This window comes from Mirounga leonina, unplaced genomic scaffold (genome assembly GCF_011800145.1).
Source record: "Mirounga leonina isolate KUSES-001 unplaced genomic scaffold, KU_Mleo_1.0 Mir_151, whole genome shotgun sequence".
NCBI lineage: Eukaryota > Metazoa > Chordata > Mammalia > Carnivora > Phocidae > Mirounga > Mirounga leonina.
The window spans coordinates 71,284,755-71,310,506 of record NW_023270377.1 but is presented as its reverse complement, the minus strand read 5'-3'; the positions used below and the strand labels follow the sequence as shown (position 1 = coordinate 71,310,506).

The following is a 25,752-nucleotide window of genomic DNA, read 5'->3' as shown; positions in this document are numbered from 1 at the left end:
CTATAGAAAATACCAAGTAACATACAAAAACAAAAAACAACAACAAAAAACCAAACACCTACCGAAACTAATGTGAGTTTAGCTACATCACAGGATATAACAATATACAATATTCAATTGTATTTCTACATGTTGGTGATGAACAGTTGGAAAATGAAATTAAAAATACCATTTAAAATAGCATCAAAACTATGAACTACTTAGGAATATATAGCAATATATATTCAAGACCTCTACCTTGGGGCACCTGGGTGGCTCAGTCGTTAAGCCTCTGCCTTCGGCTCAGGTCATGATCCTGGGGTCCTGGGATGGAGCCCCACATTGGGCTTCCTGCTCAGCAGGAAGCCTGTCTCTACCTCTCCCACTCCCCCTGCTTGTGTTCCCTCTCTTGCTGTGTATCTCTCCGTCAAATAAATAAATAAAATCTAAAAAAAAAAAAAAAAAAGACCTCTACCTTAAAAACTGTAAAATATTCCCAAGAGACATTAAAGAAAATCTAAATAAAAAAAGAAATGTACTATATTCATGGATCAAAAACTGATGTTATTGTCAGTTCTCCCCATAGTAATATAAAAAGTAATGCCACCCCAATAAACTGCCCAGTTGGCTTCTTTAAAAAATAGAACTTGATAATCTGATTTTAAAATTTATCCAGAAAAGCCAGTCTTAGAACAGCCAAAATAATTTTGAAAGGAAAAACAAAGTTGAAGAACTTACACTCTCTCATCTTAAGACTATATAAAAAGTACAAATATCAAGACATTGTGGTTATGGTATAAGGATAGACATATAGAACAATGAAACAGAAGAAAGTCTAGAAATAAAATCAACAAATATGGTCAGTTGATTTTTTAAATTGTGGTAAGATATATATAATATAAAATTTACTATTTTTGAGTGTACAGTTCAGTGGCACTTAGTACCTTCCCATTGTTGTGCAACTATCACCATCATCCATCTCCATAATTTTCTCACCTTCCAAACTGTAACTCCATATCCATTTAACGTTGACTCCCCATTGTCCTCCTCTCTAGCCCCTAGAAATCACCATTCTACTTCCTGTCTCTATAAATTTGACTACTTCGGGGTCATACAATATTTGTCCTTTTGTGACTAGTTTATTTCACTTAATGTAATGTCTTCAAGATTCATCCATGTTGTAGTGTGTGTCAGAATTTCCTTCCTTTTCAAGATGAATAATAATATTCCATTATATGTACATAAGACATTTTGTTTATCCATTCATCCATCCATGGCCACTTAGGTTGCTTCCACCTTTGGCTATTGTGAATAATGCTGCTGTGAACATGGTGTTCAAATATCTGTTTGAGTCCCTGCTTTCAACTCGTCTGGATATATACCTAGAAGTAAAATTGCTGGGCCATATGGTAATTCTATATTTAATTTTTTGAGAAACGGACATACTGTTTTCCACAGCAGCTGTACGATTTTACTTTCCTACCAGCAGTACACAGGGCTTCAATTTCTCCATATCATTGCTAACACTTGTTACTTGGGGGTTTATTTTTTATCTTTTTTAATAATGGCCATCCTAATGGATATAAAGTAATAGCTCACTGTAGTTTTATGCTCAGTTGATTTTGACAAACATATACTGATAAATTCAATGACAACAGGATGGTCTTTTTAACAAATGGTGCTGGATATCTACTGAAAAAAAATGAAAGTCAAACCTTGCTTTATACCATACGTTAAAAATTAACATAACAGGTAAATTATAAAACTTCTAGAAAAAAACACATAAACCTTCATCATTTTGGAGTAGACAATGAATTCTCGGATAAGACAGCAAAGCCCAAACTATAAATGAAAAAATTGAAACAGTGGACTTAATCAAAATTAAAACTTTTGCTCTTCAAAGACACTGTTCAGGAACTCAAATTGCAAACAAAACACTAGGAGATAGAGGTATCTGATATACATATCTATATATGATATATGTATATGTATCTGTGATATATATATCTGACAAAGAACCTGAATCCAGAATATATAAAGACCTTATAACTTATAATTGTAAGACAAACCAATTAAAAAAGGCAAATTATTTGAACAGATGCTTCACAATAGAAGATCTACACATGCCCAATAAGCACATGAAAGGATGTTCAACATCTTTAGTCATCAGGGAAATGCAAATTTAAATCACAGTAAGATACCACTACACACATTAGAATAGCTAAAATTTAAAATATTGACAGTACCAAGTATTGACAAGAATATAAAGCAAGTGGAACTTCATACATTGCTGATGGGTGTATAAAATGGTATAGCTACTTTGGAAAACGTTGGCAGTTTCTTAGTTAAAATAAACTTACCATAAGACCCAGCAATTCCAAGAGAAATATAAATATATGCCTACACAAAGACTTGTACACAAATGTTCATAGCAGCTTATTTATAATAACCACTGAAACAATTCAAATGTCCATAAACTGGTAGATGAATAAACAAATTGTAGTATATACATATAATACAATACTACTCAGCAATAAAAAGGAATGAACTAATGATACACACAATATAGCTGCATCTCAAATTGCTATGCTGAGTGAAAGAAGTCAGACACAAAAGAGTACATGTTGTATGATTCCATTTAAATGAAATAAATCTAATGTATAATGACAAAAAGCGGACCAATTGTTGCCTGGCAAGGGGCATAAGGAAAATTTTCACAGTGATAGAAATGATTCTATTGGTGCTTATGTGGATGAATGGTTTGTCAATACTCATCAAACCATGCTCTTAAAATAAGTACATTTTGTTTTATGTAAATTATACCTTAATAAAGTTGATTTAAAAATAATATGACTCATCTCAATCCTAATGTTCAATATTGATAGGAGAAATATGAAACAGGAAAAAAATAAAGATGTATCAGGAAATTGGATGATTTGGAAATTAGAAACTCAACTCTAACTTTTCCAAGTAATACAGGGCATAGAAGGCCAGACTCCAGAACTAAACTCAAGATGGTTCAAATTCCAGCCTATGCCATTTAGAAGGTGAGTAATTTTGGACAAATGAAGTAACTTATCTGTGCCATAATTTGCTATAAAATGAAGATAATAATAGTATACCTACCTCATACAGTTCTCATAGAGACTAAATGAAATATATATGAAGTGCTTAGAACTGTGTCAGGCATACAGTAAATGCTATGTAAATGTTAGATATTATGGTGCAAATAAAAATGACTAACAAATCTACTTCACATTGCTCATATCTGAATGGTTTTTATCTGATGGCTGTTCAGTAGTCTAATAAAAAGTAAATGTAATATGCTCAACAATGAGAACCACCTCCTAGGTGCTATATAAGCAGACTGTCCAAAGATTTCATGGAAAGAAAACTTGGAACAAAATCTGAAGTACTATTATAATCCTGAGGAGAGTGGATTAGCATATATCCCCAAGTTTGGACAAATTAAGGAGATGTTAAACATCTCTTACATGGGTCCTAATAAAAAAAGGGATTTTGATTTCTAGAGCTATCAACTGGCCAAATTGAACTGTGAAAAATCTAAATGTACAATAAATGAGAAGCAAAATGAAGAGATTCACAGAACTAATTATATTAACCATAACATTTCTAAATTAAGTATCACACAAAAAAAATCTAAAATAAATCAGAAATATCTGATTAGAAGGTTGCAAAATAAGCACAGAATTTAGTTACCTTATATATCCTGGACCATCTACCGATTTCCTTATTTTTTATGTAATTGTAGCTTCTTTTTACTAGTAGGAGTGATAACAATATAAATTTTTTATTGTGATAAAAAATATAAAATTTACCATTTAACCATTTTTCCATTTACTGAAATATAATTGACATACGACATTGTATTAGTTTTAGGTTTATGACATGATGATTTGATGTATGTATATATTGTGAAATAATTACCACTATTAGTTTAGTTAACATCTATTACTTCACATAGTTAGAAATTTTGTGTTTGTATGACAACTTTCAAGATCTACTCTCTTAGCAACTTTCAAATACGTAATATAGTGTTTTAAACTTCTGTCACCATTTTGTTTACATCCTGGACTTAGTTATAACTGAAAGTTTGTACCTTTTGAACCCTTCACCCATTTCACTCTCCTTCCTTGCTTCTGGCAACCACCAGTCTGTTCTCTGTATCTGTGCATTCTGGCTCTTTAGATTCCACATATAAATGAGAATCATACAGTATTTATCTTTTAGTGCCTGTCTTATTTCACTCAACATTAATGCCCTCAAGGTCCATCCATATTGTCTCAAATGGCAGGATTTTCTTCTTTTTTACGGCTAAATAATAGTTCAGCATGTGTGTCTTTGTGTGTGTGTGTTTTCCATAATGGCTGCACCAGTTTACATTCCCACCCAATGCACAAGGGTTCTCTTTTCTCCACATTCTAGCCAATTCTTATCTCTTGTCTTCATGATGATAGCCATTCTGACAGGTGTGAGGTGATATCTCATTGTGGTTTTGATTTATATTTCACTGATGATTAGTGATATTGAACACCTTTTTATGTATGTGCTGGCCATTTGTATATTGTCTTTGGAAAATGTCTATTTAGTTCCTCTGCTCATTTTTTAATCCATTTTTTTGTTGTTACTGAGTTGTATATCAGTTGTATATCAGTTTCCTCCACGATCATGTGATATGTGACTTTTTCTCTTATTTTAGTATTTGAAATAAAAATATGCTGAAGATGTTCTATTAAAAGGCATATTTTTTGTCAAGTGACATCTTATGTCTTGGGAATTCTAATTTCTACTTTTGTTGATATATTTCTTTTTGAGCTTCAAAAATAGTATTTATGACCTGACAAAGTAGATGTACTAACATTTTCCTTCTTTCCTAGAAAAGCATGAGGAAAAGTAAAATACTCATTGGTTGATCCAGATTCAATATCTTCCATGTTCATCAGGTATGTACAGTATTATAATTTTCTAAACACTATAAAATTTTGGCTTCTCAGCAGCAAAATTATCTTTTTTTATATGAATAAAAAATTATTTTTTTCATATGACATATTTGTTATGCTAGCTTTATAGAATACTAGGTATATGGACTCCTTAATCAAAATGGATAAGCCTCTCCCCATTTAAAAAGCTCATGTAGTTGAATATTGAAGTGGAAAATATGCTTTGTACCCAAATGAGAATCTTGGTATTAGATTCGGCTGCCTTTTTCTTATTAAAAGAGCAGTTATATTTTTAAAACCTGCTTTGATAGAGAATAGAAAGAGAGCTCCATTATCAAAAACAAAGACTTGTTAAAGGTAGTATTGAAAATAAATAATTGGCTTTTGTTCATGAATGGCTAAATCTATTTTGCGGTTTAAAGAGCTAAGAACAGATTGCTTCCCTTAGATTGCTAGCAAAGAAATGTTTTCATCAATTAACATTCTTTGCTAAGAACAGTTTTTTCCAGTGCTATTTCTCAAATGGAGCCTTACATAAATAGAGCTGCCCAAAGAACAATTCTTGGGCTTTTTTCTTTAATGTTTTAGAGTATAATAATTATGGCATGCCAGTTCAAAATGCTGGCAGAAAACAACAACAACAACAAAAAAAACACGTTTCAAACAGATAATTTACTTGGAGGAAAAAGCTGCCATTAGGTAGCCATTCCTGCAAATTAAATAAAAGGTACATCACCTACAAATTGTGCCTGTCTTTCTCTTCATTGTGCTTTTGCCCAACATTTACATCTCAGTAGGATGAAAAGTAAAGGGCAAGGCCTAGGAAATACAGAATGTTGTCACAAACGGCCCCCATCTGTATGAACACACCATTCAATTCCCCCAGAGCTATTCCCTCGCCTCAGCTTTATCTTTTCCTCTTCTAGGAAAAGAAGTGCTAAAGTGATTACCACTTTATGAGGGTCCATAGAGTGGATGCAATAATCATGAACGTTTAGGGGCGCCTGGGTGGCTTAGTCGTTAAGCGCCTGCCTTCAGCTCACGTCATGATCCCAGGGTTCTGGGATCGAGCCCCGCATCGGGCTCCCTGCTCGGCGGGAAGCCTGCTTCGTCCTCTCCCACTACCCCCCGCTTGTGTTCCCTCTCTCGCTGTGTCTCTCTCTGTCAAATAAATAAAATCTTAAAAAAAAATAATCGTGAACATTTATTGAGCAAGTTCTTACAAGACAGGCGCTATTCTAAAAGCTTTACCTATTTTGATTGAGTTAAGACTCACAGTGATATTTTGGTAACACTGTTGTTCCTATTTTGCAGAATAGGAAACTGAGGTAAAGATCTTACAACTAGTGGGTGGTAGAGACCAGATACATACCCAGGCTGGAGAGCCCATGCTCTCTATTCTCCTCTCTATTCTCCCTGTCAGCGAAGGGAGACAACTCATAGGCAGTGTTCCTCAACATGCAGAGAAGTGGACCTCTGTCATGCTTTTTTTTAGTAGAGAGCTGCTCCCTAGGGGGAAGGGGAAGGTCCTAGAAGGAGAGAAAAGAAGGCAAGATACAAGTGGGAGTTAAGGGGAGAGACAGATACTGAACCAAGAAAAAGAAAGCAGTGTATTTAAAGGCAGTTTATGAGAACATGAGAACAAAGAGGGTGGTGGAAATAGACTTAAGGGGTACAGCAAAGTGATAAACATTTGTGGTAAATTTCCTTCAAGAAAATAAAGAAAACAAAGCCAAGGTTTAGAATGAGATCATGCAGCATTTCATTTTATACACAAATTAACCTAAGCCCAGAAAAGATTTGAGTGTGACTGAAATATTTTACAAATCAGTAAACACAGGGCCAGAGAGATTAAATGACTTGTCTAAGACATGAAGAAGCAGGTAGCATAGGCAAGGCTAGAACCCAACCAGATCTCCTGACTTTGAGCTCAGTGCTCTTCCACCAACTATATCAAACATACTTTGTCAGCTTTTAAAACACAGAAGTGGTAGTCAATAGGTTTTGACTCAATTTCAGGACCATAAAAAAATAATTACAGAGCATACATGTTGAAGATTAAACACAAAATACCTTACCTATCATCTTCTCAATAGGCAAATAGTATTGTAGGAGAGCAGTGTAGATAAAGTAGTCACTTATAAATGCAAGGAAGAGAGTTCTTGGCATAAATGCATATTTTTTAACCTCTACTGTTTTATTCCTATACAAATTTTTAAGTTGAAATTATTTTAGCTTTGAAAAATTTAGTCACACATGTATATATGGCAAAGAGTGAAATGTCTAAATCACATTAATTTCTTCTTTACTAGAGAGATTAAAAAGGTTGGATGAAAAAGGAATCTTAGGTGAGAGTTATATGGCCAGTTTTAATGCTGGTTTGTAATCTCTAATTTTCTTTCTAGCTCGAAAACTCTATAATCTTAGAAAACCAATAATTGAAATAAACATTAGATGAAAATATAATTTAGGTGTATTTGACCCAATGAGATTATGATACACCACCTAAGTCTATGAGAAAATTATTTACAGTGGCTTCAAAAAGGGGAAATTAATAAGTTAATAAAATGCTAATGTTTGTTATCTATGGCATTTTAGACTATGATAATTGATTAAATTTTTTTTTACCTGTTGAGAAATAGAAGGAAGAAAGCAAAAACGAAAGTTGAAGTAAAGTAGAAATGAGGAGACCTTTTCATATATAATCTCTTAGATACCAAAGACCCCTGTATTTATGTTTAGATATAGGTACAGTAGTATACTCACACTAAAAGTTTAGAAGTTTACGTATTTCATATTTTTAAAGTTAAAAGTTAATGAGTAGTGTTTGTGAGAAAGGAGAAGTATATTATGCCTCATTTTCATTAATGTGGGGGCAGCAGTGGAAAAATAAATGAGTTTTCCAAAGCCAAATAGTAAATCATTGAAAGCCTAGAGTTTTGAAATCGGGTTTTCTATTGCCCATAGAAATGAATTAATTCTGTGTGGGTGGAATTATTTCTTTTCTCAAATTCTCTACTTTATGGCAATTTCCTTGGCCTTCTTTCTACTGTATTTTTGTTATTTATGTCTCACTTTCACATCATTTGGCTGTGTCAAAAGAAGAATAATCTTCTCAATACCACTTGAGACTTCACTTCTCTCTCTCAAGATGGATCACGGTTATGATGAGTGACTCTAATGATGTTAGAAATTCAAATGTGACTTGTTAGAGGTAAATGATCTAACTGATCTTCAAGACAAAGAAAACATCAAAAAATTAGAATGCAGTTTTCCAAAGACTTATTTCTACCACCTGGGGTAGACAGAAGAGGAAAAACTAAAAAACCCACAGAAACAAACCAGAGGGAAAGAATGTACATTTTATCTAAAGATGTTCTATTAAAAATGAGGTCTGCAAACATTCAATCATATACTCTATTACTAAACAAATTATTTAAATGTAATATCGTACTAACATTATATAAATTATAAAACACAAATATAGGACAATCCATAAGTATGAAAAAAGATGTATTGAAATATATAGTATTGGTAATTTTTTAAAAAGATTTATTTATTTGAGGGAGGGGCAGAAGGAGAGAGGGAATCTCAAGCAGACTCCTTACTGAGCACAGAGCCTAACTTGGGGCTTGATCTCATGACTCTGAGATCATGACCCCTACTGAAACCAAGAGTCGGATGCTCAACCGACTGGGCCACCCAGGTGCCCCTATAGTATTGATAATTTAAATAAATTTTAGTGAGAGTTTTGTGATAGAAAATGTTGCATCACCTTGAAAATCATGGTTTAATACCTGGTCATAGAAGGATTCAAGTTTAAGATCAGTTTACTCCCATAACTTGGCTATAAGGGCTATAAAAGCTAAAATAGATACCACAAAAAGATATGGAAGAAATACAAAATTGGCTTCATGTACTCAATTATGACACTTAAACCCTATCAATCAGTTTTCCCTGCAAGTTTTTTTTCTTTAATGTTTAACAATGGCATCTCAATCCACTGAAATGCTATTTTGAAGATTTTCAATCATGTTAGAAAATTGTTTCCAAATTTACTAAGTTTTCATAAATGAGAGTTTTAACATGATGTGCTTATGTCATTTTTTAAAAGTTTTTGTTTGTAATAGCTTTATTGAGACATAATTTATATTCCATGAAAATATATCCATTATAAGCATACAGTGTGATTACTTTTAATGAATGTATAATTGTGCAATCGTCACCACCATTTAGTTCTGGAATATTTCCATCACCTGAAAATGTTCTGTCATAGCCACTTGCATTCAATCTTCCCAGCCTAGCTCAAGGTAATCACTAATTTGCTTTTTGTCTCTCTCTTTTTTTTTTTTTTGGAAGTGTCATACAAATGGTATAACATGTGGCCTTGGGGTGCCTGGGTGGCTCAATTAATTAAGCGTCCCACTCCTGGTTTTGGCTCAGGTCATGATCTCATGGTCGTGAGATCGAGCCCCTCATCAAGCTGGCTACTCAGCATGGGGGCTCTGCTTGAGATTCTTTCGCTTCTTCCCGCTCCCTCCTCCTCAACTCAAGCTCTTCCCTCTCCCTCCTCCCTCCCTCCACTCAAGCTCTGTCTCTAAAATAAGTAAATAAATAAATAAATAAATAAAACCTTTAAAAAAAAGTGGCCTTTTGTGACTTTTTTCCTCTCGGCATAATATATTGCAGGTTTATTAATGTTGTAGCAAGTGTCGATAGTTCATTATTTTTATTGTTGAATAGTATTCCATTGTGCCACATTTTATCTAATCATTAGTTGATAGCCATTTTGATTATTTAGTTTTTTTCCAACTATGAATAATACTGATATTATTGATGTAAACATCTTTGTGTGGACATGTGTTTTTATTTCTTGAGTAGACATCTAGAAGTAGAATTGCTGAGTCATATGGTAAATTTATATTTATATTTTAAAGAAACTGTCAAATGGTTTTCCAGAGTGGGTATACCAATCAGCAATTTATGATAGTTCCAGTTTTCCACAACCTTTTCATCACTTGGTATTATTAATCTTTTGCCTTATACCCACTTTAGTGGTTGTATAGTTGTATTATGGTTTTAATGTCCATTTCCTTTATGATTAATCATGTTGAGTATCTTCTCCTGTGATGATTAACCATTTGTATAACATTTTGGTGAAATGTTTTGTACATTTTTAAATTGAGTTGCTTGCCTTCTTACTTTAGATGTTTAGAAATTCAATATATATCCTAGATATAAGTCCTTTATCAGATTATGATTAGAAAATATTCTTTCCCCAGGCACCTGGCTGGCTCATTTGGAAGATATGTGACTCCTGTTCTCAAGGTCAAGAGTTTGAGGCCCACACTGGGCACAGAGATTACTAAAAATAAATAAATAAACTTTAAAAAAAAAGAAAAAAAAAATATTCTTTCCCAGTCTATGGGTTATCTTCTCATTTTCTTACTAATGTGTTTTGAAAGACAAAATTTTTATTAAAAAAAAAAAACTTTTATTTTTATTAAGTCCAATTTAGCAATTTCTTCTTTTATGGATCATGACGTAGTATCATATTCAAGATATCTTTGCCTAAAGCAAAGTCACAGAAATCTTGTACTATGTTTTCTTCCAGAAGTCTTATAATTTTTTTTTAAGATTTTATTTTTAAATAATCTCTACACCCAACATGGGGGCTTGAACCCATGACTCAGAGATCAAGAGTTGCAGCCCTTCCAACTGAGCTAGCCAGGTGCCCCAGAAGTCTTATATGTTTAATTCTTAGGTCTATGATGCAAACTGAGTTAATTTTTCTGTGTGTTGTAAGGTAAGAATATAAGTTCATTATTTTGCATATGGATATCCAATGCATTTCTTGAAGAGACACCCCTTTCCCCACTGAACTACCTTGGCATCGTTGTTGGAAATCAATTGACCATAAATATAATGAATTATTTCTCTACCCTCTATTCTATTTCATTGATCTACATGGCTATCATTATGCCAATACTATATTCTATTACTGTAACTTTTTAATAAATTTTGAAATTGGATATTGCAATTCTTCCTATTCTGTTGAGGTTTTTTTGTTTGTTATTCTTGTTTATATGTATGTGCATTTTTAAAGGATTTTATTTATTTATTTGACAGAGAGAGAACACAAGCAGGGGGAGCAGCAGAGGGAGAGAAAGAAGCAGACTACCCGCTAAGCAGGGAGCCCGATGTGGAGCTGGATCCCAGGACCCCAGGATCATGACCTGAGCAGAAGGCAGACACTTAACCCACTGAGCCACCCAGGCACCCCTGTATGTGCATTTTAAGACTGGCTTATCAATTTCTACATAAAGTGTTTGCTGGGATTTTGATAGGGATCACATTGAATCTATAGGTCAGAGATCTTATACATTTATAAAATTCATGTTCTTTTTCTTTTTCATGTTATTATGCAGGGAATTGTTTTCTCAAGTTTATTTTCAAATTGTTAATTCCTAGTATATAAAAATACAACTGATTTTTATGTACTGATCTTGTATCTTGTGACCTTGTTAAATTCATTTATTACTTCTAGTGTTACTTTTGTTGTATATTTAGAATTTTCTATGTATACGATCATGTCATCTGTAAATAAAGATAGCTTTAAACTCCCCTTTCCAACTTACATGCCTTTATTTTTCTTTCCTTAATACAATGGTCAAAGCCTTCAGAACAATGTTGAATAAAAGAGGTAAGAGTAGATATCATTTTATTCTCAATCTTAAGGGAAAATATTCAGTCTTTTACCACAAATGTGATGACAGCTACAGGTTTTTCATAGATGCACTCTATCACATCAAGGAAGTGCCCTTCTGTTGCTAGTTTCTTGGACATTTGTATCATGAACGGGTGCTGTATCTTGTCAATTGACTTTTCTTCATCTATTTTCATCATTTTTTCCTTATTTTTAAAAGCTATTAAATGACAGAAAAATATGGCATTTCTTGACTTGTGGTTCCTAACAAGATAATGTACTAGCAGGTGCTGTTGACTTAGCCCCCTAGTTCAACCTGAGATGCACAGAAGTTGTAACCAGCTGTGTGGAAGCCCTGTGATGAGAATTAACTGACCAGGTGTGTAAAGGAAACAGGGGTCCAGGAATGGGAAGGGCCAGGTGCCATGGATGGAGGATAGGATATAAGGAGAGCTCTTATACGTGATTTATGTTCTCTCCCCTACTGTTCTAATCAGCTTATTGCCACCTTTATGAAGCAGACAGATAGTTCTGGGGTTAAGAAACTAATGAAGTCATATTTTCACAAAATTTATTTAAGGAAAATAATTCTAGTACTTTATTCAACAGTTTGGTGTGGTGATCATTTGATGTCCCAGGGTTGGCACTGAGTCTAGAGCTACTTTACAAATGGAAACTGTTGACTTGCCAAGTACCTGCATCTGTCTGACGGCCTTCTGTTGCTTTAGGCTTCACTCTAAGCTGGCAACTATATGGATTCCATCAGTAACTAGTATACTTCTAACATAGGTCATTTATGAGGACTGTCACCTTAATTTTTGACAGATCATTTTTGCTTGATATGTAATTCTTTATCCATAGATTTTTTTTCTTTCAGCACTTCAAATCTGTTCTTCCATTGTTCTCTGGCTTCTTTTGTTTCTGATGAGAAGTAGCTATTAATTTACTGTGGTTTCCTTGTACATAATGAGTCGTTACTCTCTTGTTGCTTCAAAATTTTCTTGTCTTGGTCTTTTAGCAATCTGATATATCTAGTTTTGATTCTTATGTTTATTCTACTCAGGATTTACTGGGTTTCATTGATCTGTATATTAAATTTTTTATATAATTTGAGAAGTTTTAGGTTGCTGCTTCTTCAAATATTTTTTATATACCCTTTTATCCCTCCTTTCTTTCTTGTACTCCCAGCTATCCACAGTTTCCGAGGCTCTGTTCACTTTTCTTCAAACTTCTTTTTCTTTCTGTTCCTCAGAGTGGGTAGTTTCCATTTCTTTTTTATATTTTCTATATTTTTATTGAGAGTCCCTATTTGTTGAGTCATTTTACCTTTAAGTTTTGTGTGTGTGTTTTTTTTAAGATTTTATTTATTTGACAGGTAGAGAGATAGCCAGAGAGAGAACACAAGCAGGGAGAGCAGGAGAGGGAGAAGCAAGGCTTCCTGCAGAGCAGGGAGCCTGATGCGGGGCTCGATCCCAGGACCACGGGATCACGACCTGAGCCAGAGGTAGATACTTAACCATCTGAGCCACCCAGGCTCCCCTACCTTTAAGTTTTTAAATGTACTTATAGTAGCTGGTTTGGATAAGTTGTACAATCCAACAAGTAGGCCCACTCAGCATGTCCATTGGTTACCTATTTTTCTGAATTTGGGTTGTGCTTTCCTGTTTTGTTTTGTTTTGCATGTCTCGAAATTTTTTGTTGAAAATTGGATTATTTTGGCTCAATATTATAGCAATATTGTATTAAGTCCGGTTTTCCTCCTGAAAGGTTTTCTTTAAATTGCTGGAAATTAGACTTCAGAGTCTGTTTCCCCTGAGCTGTTTGGTCACTGATATCTCCGGTAATTTTCCTATCTCATTTTTATGTTTTAGCCCAGTTTCTAAAAAATTACTGTACATGTATAAAATAAATATAAATTCTAATTTTTCCTTCCTACATCAGTAGCATGGCAAATAATTCTACCTTGAAAAAGCAATCCTATTGCTCATCTTCTCAAAGTTCTTCTCTTGCTCCCAATTTCACAGGAGGAGAATTGAGTTGAAGAATATAAGGCTTTGAGTTTGGTGAGTGGGGGGGTTGGGGAATAGACACAACACTAAATAAAGCTCTTTTCCCCAACTGAGACTGGCAATATTTGGAACTAGGCAGGTCATTTTTTATAGTTTGTTTGTTAGACAGTTTTAGACTGTTACTCTTCGTAGTGCGGTAAGATGGTCATAATACAGGTTCTGTTTTGTTGTCAAATATTTGCATAATATTGTCATGAAATCTTTTTATTGTAAGAAACAGAGACTCACTAAAGGCAAAGCCAGAAAAGAATGTATTGGGGTGACTATAAGAAACAGCTCATGGAATACTAAAAAATGAAGTGTATTCTGGCTTCGTGGGGAGAATAGGAGCCCAGAAAACATCAGGGCCAAGGCAGCAGTTCTCTCTGGCTCACTTGTTCTCTAAATTCCAAATTTTCAGGAGATGAATCTGATTGGTACTGTTATAGGTTATGGCCAATGGTCTGCAATGAACTGGTTACATTTGAATCAGGTCTCCCTGGGCTGATACCATGGACAGATGCTAGGTCATGAAGCTTGCAGGGCTGCATACTTCAATGGCTGTGGATATAGGTCCTTGGAAACGTGTCTATTACACTTACCAGGTGTTTGATGCCTTTATGATTTTATAAAGTTGTTACATTCTCATGACTCCACTGTGTTCCAAAAAACAGAGCAACCTGGATACTTCGGATGAAAAAAATGTAGGTAACCCTTATTTAATCTGCTTGACAAAGCTGAGTTTCAACTGCTTTTCCCAATACACAGAATTTTAGCTCTGAATATGATAACTTCATCCCAAAACACATGCAGCCAGTCCTTCTCACACTGGTCCCCCCTCACAGAGGGGCAGAGACAGGTCCTCTTAGAGATAAGATCTAAGGCTTTTCTCTCTTGGGAGACTACATGGCAGAAACCTCTCCTCTGCTCTGCCACATGTTATCTCACTTCTCTACACTGAACCTCTAGTCCCATCTTTTTGTAAGTAACTCCCAACATTACTGATTCTATGTTTTCTTTGTTGGAAGTCAAATTCTTCCAAGGACTAAAATAAGGATTAATGGATGTTGGCTTTTCTTAGTGTGGGAGACACTTTAGTAGTCCAAGGCACTAGGGAGGATACAACCATGACTATTACATGTATCCTATCATCTAGGAGAGAAGGCTCACACAGGAGTAACTACACCATGGGGTAAAGAGTGCTACAATAAAATACTAAGGCAGAAATCACCCTCTCTAGAGGTGTGGGTAAGGTGGGGAAATTTTCAGGAAAGGCTTTAGAGGTAACTATTGGGCTGGGCCTCTAAGGGCAGGGGAGGATTTGCATATTCAGAGAATGGTCTGGAGGTGGGACACAGTCAATCCTGAAAGCCTGAGCCGAACTATTATTAAGCTTTAGCTGCCATTCTCAGGACCAGTTTATTCCACTGTTCTCTTTCCCTCATTTGCCACCTGCCTCTGTTTTAACATTCCTTTTAAAGGCAAACCAAAAAAGCAACTATTAATTAGTGTGTTTTTTGGAATTCTTATATTTATTGCTCCCACCTTCTCCATAGGCTTCCAAGAATGAGAAAGGAGGCAGTGTTTATGCTCTCTCCCTTTTCCTTGCTGCCTCTGCTATTATTTTTCAGGAATACTAATCATTATGAGCTAATATGAAAATAACAAACATTGGAAAGTCACAAAGTTTTCATAATCATGAAAGGTTCTGATTGACTTCTTTCTGAGATGGTAACTGAAAAAAATCCCTTTGATTTCTGCAATTTACTTTTTTTCTTGAAGGTGGTACTCACCAAACATTTTCAGTCTTTTGAACTTTGCCCTGGATCCCACAGTCAGGCTCAGTAGAGCTCCCTCTTCCCACCTCTACTTCCCAGCAATTAGACCCCACCTACCTAGGTGGTTTGGCTAGCAGGTTAAATGCTCCCTCTTCTCAAGTTGTTCATTTGCATTTATATGGAACCTCAGAGTGGGAGACAATGGTTTCTACCCCTCACTGGAAATCTGGAATTAAGGCATTGCAATTTGCAAGTAAAAGGCCCTTTTGTAAGAGAGAACTTTACTGGCAAAATGAATTGGATTTTGAGGAGAAAGTGCACAACCTTCAGAATCTTTTCAGTTGTATTCAAGGGCCAGGATATTGAAGGTTAAAAAAAATAAAAGCCTTAAGAAATTCCCTTCAGACTGTTTTTTGGTGAGAAGAAAAGGCAATAAGATGGAGAGGGAGGTGGGCTGGAAGAAGGGCGGTTTCACAAAGGGTCAGATATATATGCAAGGTGTAAGGAATAATTTTTTTTGGATGAGAAAATAACATATGATCTAAGAGAGACATTATAATCAATAAAGGATACTCCTGGGGAGGTAAGATAGCCCATGTTTAGGAATAGAAATGGGAGTATGAGTTTAGAACAGAAGAGTGGCACCCCTTCTCAGTCAGGATTGAAGTAAGTGATTCCGTATAAAAACTGAGACTGGGGTAGGAGTGTTAAAGAGAGAAACCTCATGATGGATCCTCAGTTAAGTATGAGGCAAGATCATTTACAGAACTGGAAGAAGACAAAGTACAGTGGGGGCTTGAGGAGAGCAGAAATAGGACAGGTTTGGGAGAAGTGCCCTGGATAATGTCCCTGGTTAAGTGTCCTGTTTAATCACCCTCCTGATGAGGAAAGGAATTTAGAGAATCAGTGAAGACCCAGCCAAGTCTGGATAGCATAGACTTTCACTGGAACAAAGTGATTTCTTAGCCTTATCCAGCAGTGCTTGGTAGTACAGGACCAAGTTCAAAAGAAATCTTTCAACTGTGTATAAGAATTACAAAAAAATAATTAATAAGTATAATAATAATGTCAATTAGCAACATTTTAGGGGACTTTACTCACAGATTTTAGTGACACTTTAATCATTACAAACATGGAATACACAATATCAAAATACTCGTCATGCGTGATCTGAGAAAAATACAAAAAGAAAAGATTATTGGAGTCAAAAAAATTAATTCTTGTTTTCTTTCTATGCTAACCTAAGGCAAGAAAAAAGGAAATATCAATGTAATTCTTTACATTAGATACATCTTCTATTCATTCAGTATTATTAGATATTTTTTAAAACCAAATCATTGTTATCTTCTTAGTACATTAAAAATGAGTCATAAAATTTGCATTTTACTTTTTCTATTCTCCAAAAACAAACACACACACACAAAAGCCAGAAATGAAAAACATGATGAGCAAACTTCCGTGATGGCAAGGCATGAGACAAGCACACACTATGGTCCCTGCTGATTCCTTCCCAATTCTGGAAATATTTAGGGGGAACACTCACATGTTCAACTGTTTTGTTCCACAGTTTGTTCAACCCTGCATAGGATTACCAACTAAGTTTAAATTTTACTACAAATTGTAAGAGATGTTTTTCCAATCAAGGTACCATATTAACAAGTCTTATCTATTTTTGTAATTTGCAATTATAGTAAGATAAAAACTAATAGCAAAGCATATTATTCAACTTAAAATTCTGGACAGTAGTTAGACATATGTAGCTTGCACACACATTCATCTGTTTCTCTCAATAAATATTTGTAATTTCCAAAATCCTATCAGCTTTTTCACAAAATATGGTCCCTCCAACTTGAAGGGTGGTAACATAAACATTGTCTTCTTACATCTTACTAACATGGCAAAATCACCAAAGGAAGAAACCTAAGAATATCAGTGACTACATGATAGAGCAATATAATGCTTAAAAGCCTAATATTTTCATGAAGACCCACTTGAATAGCCAGTATCTAAATATGAAAGTTATTTACAAAAAACAATTGCTATTGACAAACTAGCACAAGGTGACTAAAGGAAAGCAAAGAACTTGTTATTAAAACTCAAGATTTTTCTGTGTACATGTCTCAGTTCATTTCTTTATCAAATTTGAGGTAAACTGGAAAATACCCAGAAAAACAACATCTGTCAACTGTAATCTATTCCTTTTACTCTCTGAGATCATCAGAAGGCATGAAGAATTGACTTTGTCACCTGTCTTTCCCCACTCTGTAAACTCTTAGGGGAAAGAGCATGCACCTGCCAAACTCACAGTGCAGAATGTACACACAGGTGGGTCTTTAATAAATATCCTTCAATGGGGAGATTAGAGGTTTGCTTGGAGTAGCAGGGAACACATTATCTTATGCGATGACTCAATGACATCCCACATAATATACGTCAGCCTGTTTCCTTACCAAAATATCATTCAAAGGAAATATTCTTTGAGTCTCCTTTACGGACGGCTATAAGTTTTTAGACCCAACATTTTGAGGCAAGATCGGCCCCAGGGAAAGGGGAGTGGCTGGACGAAAACAAGTAGAATCAGGTGGATCAGTGACGTCAGGAAACAGCGAATTAAGGGATAGGGTGCAAACTCACCTGGAGTAGCAGAAGCTGCACACATGTCAAAGGTCAAAGGTCAAAGTCTCAGGGGCTCCCAGACGCAGGAAAAGCGAAATGCCTCCTCCTAGGCTCTCATGGATTCGAGGTGAGGTGAGGGACAAACCCGACCAGGCACAGCTGGGGCTGACAGGAAGCCAAAGCACAAGCTGCCTCAGGTTTCAGAGCCAGCACTCAGGAATCCCCCTGTATCCCTTCCCTACACCCCCTCCCGCTCCCAAAGCCTGAGACACCTTCAGCCTCACTCCCCACCTTCTCCAGGCCCTCTCGCTCTTAACAGCATCGGTCTCTATGGCGACCTGAAACCGCAGTTTGCATTGGCCGGTTCAATATGAGGGCCGGGCCAATGGCGAGGGCCAGCCTTCTCCTTCCGACCAATGGGGTTGGCGGGGAGCAGGTCCGGAGACGGCGGCGTGCTGACGTTCCCGGGAGCCCGGGGCTGGCTGGGCAGGCGGGCAGGCGGCTGGGCGGGCGGCGGCGCCGGCCTCTGGGCAGTAGAGGGGGCTCCGGGGCTGACTCCGTGTCGACGCCGGCCGCGGGGGCGGCACCATGGGCACCGGGTAGAGGGGCAAGTTGGCCACCGCCGCCGCCGGGGGTGGTGGGAGAGCCGCTTCGGGGGAGGGGGCGGGTGGGGGAGGGAGGGGCGGGCAGCCGCTTGGCCGCGGCACTTTTTTAATTTTTTCGGGTGCCGCAGCGGCGACCCCTCGGCGCAGATGTCCCTGGTCCCCCGAGCGACGACGGGCGCAGCCTAACCTGGAAAGTAAGTGTGCGAGCTCGCGGGAGGGCGCGAAGACTCCTGCTCCCGAGACCTCCGGCCCTCGCCCTCTCGCGCCCGAGCCCGGACCTGCCCGTGAGGGGCGCGTGGGGGACGGGCGCCTCCCTCCCGTTACTCCGTCCCCACCGCCTCGCGGCCGCCTCGGCTTTCCTGCCCCGCCTCGTGTTCCTGCCCGCACTCGCCTGCCTGCTCCCCTCCCCCCGGCAGGCGCACAAGTTTCACCCTCCATTTGCTTTTCCCGGCTATTTCTCTCCCCGGGTCTTCCCTGCACGCCGCGCAGGACCCTCCCCCACGTTGGCTTTTTCGGATCCAGAGCCCCCAACCCCGAACTTCAGCGCCACGCCGAGCCCTCCCGGACGTCTGCCCCGAGGCTCCCCCGCTCCCGTCCGCCTGGCACGCCGCCCCGCGCCCCCAACGCCGTGGGGCTCCCGCCGTCCCCAGCCCTCGGGGCGGTCTGTCCGTCCCTCCAGCTCCTGCATCCTGGCCCCTTTCCTTCCTCCCACGCCCCTGTTGCATGCGACCGCCTCGCATTTGCCCCCAGAGTCCCGCGCTCCTGCGGGTCCTGCCCACCCCCCTCTGGCCAGTGCGCCCCTCGCTCTTCGCGGCGTATCCTCGCGGTCCACCCCTCCCGGTTCCCCAGCCCGGAGCTTCCCCGGCTGCCCTCCTGCGCCGCGGCTTCCCTCTCACCCTGCCAGGAGTTGAAGCGGAGCTGCGGCACCCCCCCACCCCAGGCGGTTCTGGTGTCCCTGCCCACCGCTGGGGCTGCCTCGCTCTCTCCCCGTTTCCCCCTACCCGGGAAGCGAGGGGTTGAGCGGCGGGGCCGGGATTTGGCTGCGTGTTGGCTGAGTGCGACAAACAGGGAGCGCGAGCAGTGGAGGCGCCGCGGCGGCCGTGGCCGCTCGGGGCGCAGCAAATAGGCAGGTGTGTGTGTCCGGGGGCGGGGGGGAGCGCGCCGCGGGCTCCTCGGCTGGCGACAGATTGTGCAGGAATGCGAGGAATGCACCAGGGGCATAGTCCACACGGCCCGCCGCGGCTGCACTAGCGCCTTCCCGGCCCAGCTCTCGCCGCGCAGCCAGAGGTCACCGGAGCATCTTCAGAGCTGGTGAGCTTAGCTCTACTCCTCTTCTCCCCTTGCCTCTCTCCATGCGGCAGAAAGGGCGGCGGAGGAGAAGCGCGGCAGTTCTGTTGGGCTTTAGCTAGCCTCTAGCCTCGGTTTTGCTGCATTGGTCTCCAGGACCGTGAATTTGAGGCGGATGGTGGTGTAGCCAAGGTTACTGATCATTGCACAAGGTTCTTGGCAAGTTTGGTTTGCAAGGTTTGAATAGTGCCTGGTTTTTACGAGTGTTTTCTGAAAACCTGCAGGAAAGGTGCCCAAGGTTCTTAGAGTAATGAGCTTGCAGCCAACGCATTTTAGCTCTATCAAAAATGCCTGTTAATGCTCACAGATAGGGATGTACTGCAAGAGAGAACTTGAATGCATCACTTTGCTGTCATAAGAATTGTAATTTTTTTTCTCGTCATGCTGGGTTGTGTTTAGACCTCTTATAATACATAATGAATAGAAACAGAGAAGCAGTGTTTGGTCAGCGATGGGACAGATAGAACTGTCTGGTACAGTTAAATTCGGGGCGTGTCAGTTACCATTGGAAGTAACACGGGGACAACACAATCATGTATATTTCAAGATGCAATTTATTAGTTGAGGTCGCAGTTCTTTTTGTTACTTAGTTTGACTGAAAAAAAAATAAATACAGCCCTCCAACTTTTAAAGAATGGTAATTATGTATAAATTCAGTAATGATTCATATACATTTTTGGTCAAATTTTATTTTCTTTAATGCAGAAAAGCAAATTTTTGACAGACGGTGCTTTTCTAGAATGGGGAAGTAGAAGACTGCTTCTCTTTTTGAATGTAGTATATTGTTATAGAAGTATCTTATTTTCTGGTGCCTCTGAAGCAGTTATGGAAATGGTAACATGAAAATGAGAACAACTGATGTCCAACATAAGGTTTCTGGGTGTTGAAAAGCATACTATGTGTGCCTTTGTTTGACACGGTGTGTTTTGGAGGTTGAGTTTACTATAAACCTCTCCACCCTTGGTTATTTCTGTATCAGATTCAGGAAAATAATAAGTTGATTGTCTCAGCTATCTTCCAATACCTACTTTGTGTGGATCAAATGCATTGAAAAGTATAAGATGATACCTTTTAGTTAAAGACTCAACAGAAAGGAAAAATAGAAGAAAAAAACAAAACAAAAAACTTTGCACTGGGAAAGGTTGTGTGTCTTTTGCCTGCTACATTGTTTTTCAGGTATATCCTTAATCTGTAGATCTTCTAATTTAGAGATTTAACTGTAGAGTTAGTAACACTGTATAGGATATTGCGAGGTGTTTATAGATGCCAACAGGAAACTTGTTATGTAACAATATCACATTACAGCAGAGTTTAGCACCTGCTTATTTGATTTGATGTGAAAAGCACGTTGTTTCTCTGCTACATTAGAAATTGAAATAACTGGTTCAAGTGTATAGATAAGGTATATATATGATGGTCTGTGCAAATAGTTTTACCTGCTTCAAGTAAAGGTAGGCTTTCAGTTAGAAATATATTCTAGTTGTAGATATTTGAAGAGAAGTTTCAAAACTGGTAATCATTCACAACCGGTAACATAAACTGTGTTTTGACCAAAGTATATCCCCTCACCAACCCCCACTATTATATAAGGAGAAGGTGCAGCATTTCGAGTATTGTATGTTAACACTGAAGATTCTAAATTGTGAAACTAAGTGTCCAGTTATCTTAATTCTTACCTATGCTGGTTTTGAAGGGAGGTAGTGGGGCAGAGTAGTAGTGATGGTAAACATAAGAGAAGGCAAGCAGAAAGTAGGAGCAGCCGGCATTCATGGGGGGGATGTTAGTGCTGCGTTTACAAGCTAAATAAGCCAAATCTAATTCTCATATATTTTGACTTAAAAAAACTACTTTCCAACTCAATTTAATAAAAACTTTAGTAATTGTTTGACCTTGAGTGTTTGAATTAAGTCTATATTAAGTCAGAATTGCAGGTTTTTTTTCTTCTCTATACAAATTGGGAAAATAAATTTAAAACTTTTACATTCATTTAATTAAAAAATCCAGTTATTGCCAATTTTAAAATTGAATTATTTCCTTGTTGTTGGCCAAGAATTGATTTAAATAGAGAATTTTCGTATCCTGGATGATTTGAATCATTTAAGTCCAGTCTCACCGGACTGCTTTGAAATACTAAGATATTTTGAGAATGCTCTCATGTTTTTTTCCTATTTCAATCGAGAGGTAAATCCCTAATTTGCTTAATTCTAAAATGGAATCATAATAATGAAGTGATATCTTCATTATTAACTGGAAGATAAGATAGAGGTTATTCTAGGGTTATTCCAGGACATAAACGTTCATGGAATTGTATGTCACTTTGGGAAGTTGCTTTCACGCCTTCCGTGTACGGGGAGATAATTACTGCTGCAGTGTGTTCAGTGGCTTTGTATGCCTTTCCCGCAAGAAGGGGGAAAAAGGATCTGATACAGAACACCAGTGGACTGGTTATGTGTGGGAAACCAGGTAACTATTTCATGCCCAAACTGTAACTACAAATAGCTGCAGAGAGAGAGAGAGAGCACGAGCGTGGGAGGAAGCAAAACTTTAAGCATAACTGGATGTCAGGCTTCATAAACTGCCAGTATGTGGTGGTATCAATCTGCAGGTCAATTTCATGCCCATCTGTAAGAAATAACAGGTTTCTTTTAGGATAAGGAGATGAGGCCCTAGGTCACAAAGAGCAATGATTCATGTGCTTACTGGTTTCATTTGAGAAGTTGAATGACTTTCAAATATTGTTTACATTATCACTTTAATAATTCAGTGGAATTATCTTCATCTTTTGGGGCTATGTTATCATAACTAAATTGAGGATGTTACATAATGTTGCTCTTCAGTTTGCTGCAGACATTCCCTTTGTCATTGGTTTAAGTTTTTTCTTTTTATAATTTAGATTTACTTTTATTTGGTACACTAATAAATGTTAGCTACAGTCCTGATCATTTTATTATTCAGTCTTGATAATATTATAGTTTATTGTGACTAATACATAATGATTCACTGCAGATGATAAAATGTCATTAGAGATTGGATTGTAAATTTTTACTACTATAAAATATGTAAATTAAAATACGGAAGTGTCTGAATTATTTTAAGTCATGTCATTGTGAAACATTTTTCTTGAACTGAATAATACCTGCCTATCAGGTAGATGCCAATCCCTGTAGGCAGATATTATATCATATAGCCCTCATAAAGTCCAGAACTTCCAAATGAAGGGTGGGGAGGAGGGGAGGGGGCAAGTGAATCAATAACCCTCTTTCTTCGACAGCCAAGGCATGTTTGACTTCTATAATTATTGTCTGTGTTAAATATAAATGTAGTAAATTGTAAATATCCAAGGGAGTTTATTCTGTTCTTCCCTGATCTGGATCCCCTCCCTTACCTCCCCCCACCCCCCAACACACACACACACCACCACCCAATGCATCTCTCTGCTTGGAGAGGCAGAGAACGCCCCTTTTCAGGTGCCACTTAATAAAGAAGTTGGTGCTTAGTGTTCCAAGTTGAATTTAGAGTGGATGTGAGTTTTTATCATAAAAATGGCATTATATATGAAACTTAGGTAAAATGTGTAGTTGAAGAGGAGTTATCAGAGTATTGTGAAGGCTTTGGGGGCATGGCCTGGAATTTGGCATCCTGTTTTTCATAGACATCCACAACTGACTTACAAATAGACTTAAAACACTGGGTAAGTGGTGTCTGAAATTCTGGTCCATTGTAAGCTCTCTTAAATTGCAAGCAATGGGCCGGGTGGGGGGCGGAGGGGGTGAGAAGCATGCTACTCCAGAAATTAGATCTAAATCTATGGCGACAAACCATTTGAAACATTTGGGTTTATAGCTTCCTTCTTTTGAAAATGCAGAGTTTGGATTGCATTTCAGCTCAAGGTTTCCAAAGTCCCTCAGTGTTTTTTGTTTTTTAAGAAACGGTTTCCTAAGCATTCGCTTATATAATCAGTCCTGTTTCGCCTCCTACTGCAAATCATAGCAACAAGATAGTTGGGGTTCTCTTTTGAGACTTTTGAATCTCCGCTCATCTTAAATTGTTACTGTTTTGTTTTTCCTTTTTTAGCAATGTCATTTTGGGAAGTGAGGGGAGGGATTAAAGCATATAATGTTTTCAGGGTCTTGGCTGTCTGTCTACCTCCACCCCTCATCCAGGATTAACCATGGTAATTTAGGCCAAAAAAGTCCTCAGGCTTTCACCTTGACACTGAGTGAAATCCATAAAAAGTGTCATTAAGGCAGTGAGTGAGGTATCCGGTTAGTAGCTGTTTATTTGCTAGGTGTGCGACTTGGTAAATTATATAATCTCTGTGGATCTCATTTTACTCATTTGTGAAACAGAATGGTAAAAATATCCACCTCAAATGGTTGTTGTGAGGATTAAATGAGTTAATACATGTAAAGCATTTCCAGCTCCGGGGCAGCTCTTAATAGATTTAAGTCATTATTCTTACATTGTGGTACTTAATGATACTTCTCTTTTTTTAAAGCTTTATTTATTTATTTTTAGAGAGTGGCGGGGGGGGGGTGAGGGAGAGAGAGAACCTCAAGCAGACTCCCCACTATGTGCAGAGCCTAAAGCAGGGCTCAATCGCAGGACCCTAAGATCATGACCTGAGCCTAAAGGAAGAGTTGAACACTAAACCAGCTGAGCCACCCAGGCACCCCCTTAATGATACTTTCTGTAGCTTCTACTATATAGCAGGCAAATTATTGGCTGGCTTTCTATGATCTTAGTCAGCAGGATTATGAATCTGAATGCAATATTTCAGGAAAGAAATAAACTACTAAAGAGAAATTATGAGCTTGATAGTTTGTAAGAGATTGCCCATAAGGAAGAGAATCCAGCAAAATAAATCAAAGAAGGGCCTTTTTAAAATAGGGAAGTTAGTACTTTTTTTTTTTTTTAGGTAGGCAATACATAGAGGCATGTAAAACACTGCTAAACCACCACATGTAAGAGATTTGGTTAAACATTCCTTAATAAACTGTTACGTTTAAAAGGTAAAGACTGATTGTATTATATTGCAGGGGTCAGAGTGGAAGCCTTGCAAAATGTAAAACATACCTTTTAAATAAATACATAACTGTTGCATTTATAATTCTAAGTAGTAGTCATTTTATGCAATGTCCTTGCTAGTCAATTCGTGAAGAAAGTCCTAGTGTTTTATGGACTTATATGTAGCTTGCAGCTTGTAAATTAACTTTTTAAGCTGCCTTTTCTGTCCAGAATTGGTCACACTTGAAATTGGCAGGAAACTGCCAAAGCAAGAAGGACTAGAAGAGAAGTTTGGAAGACACTTGATATAATAAAAACAACAGACAGACAGTGGTTTAAGAGATATGAAGAGTGTCCAGTTCTAGACCTGGCTGTACTACTAAGCTGTGTGTGTCCCATGGGTGAGTCATTTAACTCCTGGGCTCTAGTTTTCTTGTGTATAAAATGAGGGAGTTGGACTAGATGCTCTCTAGAGCTCTAGTACTTATATTTCACTATTCTTAGAACATTACGCATCTCATTCATTTCATTTTTCCTTCAGCAAAAATGAACACTGTCTTCTCAAGAATTATTATAATTTACTCTTTGTAGTAAGGGGAGAAACTTGAAGTTGTATACCTGAAATGCTCAGCTCATAAACATATGTGTTGTAGCTAGGCAGATATTTGACCCCATACTGGCTGAGTTAGTAGCTAACCTCTTGGA

At 38.0% G+C, this 25,752-nt stretch overlaps 3 protein-coding genes across 7 annotated transcripts in view; 2 read left to right on the top strand and 1 right to left on the bottom strand.

The window, feature by feature from the left end:
• CCDC148 (coiled-coil domain containing 148) overlaps positions 1-18,357 on the bottom strand; it is a 235,606-nt gene extending 217,249 nt beyond the window's left edge. Inside the window, exon 1 of the mRNA XM_035007985.1 lies at positions 18,107-18,357. Coding sequence (XP_034863876.1) covers positions 18,107-18,131 — 25 coding nt within the window. The 5' untranslated portion in view covers positions 18,132-18,357. The remainder of the gene's footprint in view (positions 1-18,106) is intronic.
• Positions 18,358-18,473: 116 nt separating this feature from the next.
• On the top strand, positions 18,474-20,630 carry LOC118011662 (nascent polypeptide-associated complex subunit alpha, muscle-specific form-like). Its single transcript, XM_035006535.1, has 2 exons — positions 18,474-18,687; positions 18,822-20,630. The coding sequence occupies exons 1-2, from the start codon at positions 18,474-18,476 to the stop codon at positions 19,817-19,819; spliced, it is 1,212 nt and encodes a 403-aa protein (XP_034862426.1). The 3' UTR covers positions 19,820-20,630.
• PKP4 (plakophilin 4) overlaps positions 18,772-25,752 on the top strand; it is a 234,538-nt gene continuing 227,557 nt past the window's right edge. For 3 of the 5 annotated variants that reach the window (XM_035007974.1, XM_035007980.1, XM_035007975.1), the window contains exon 1: positions 18,822-18,887. The gene's annotated coding sequence lies outside the window, so the exon portion shown is untranslated. Of the gene's footprint in view, positions 18,888-19,789; positions 20,005-25,752 lie in introns of those variants that run through there. The other 2 variants (XM_035007976.1, XM_035007977.1) reach the window with 2 other exon arrangements.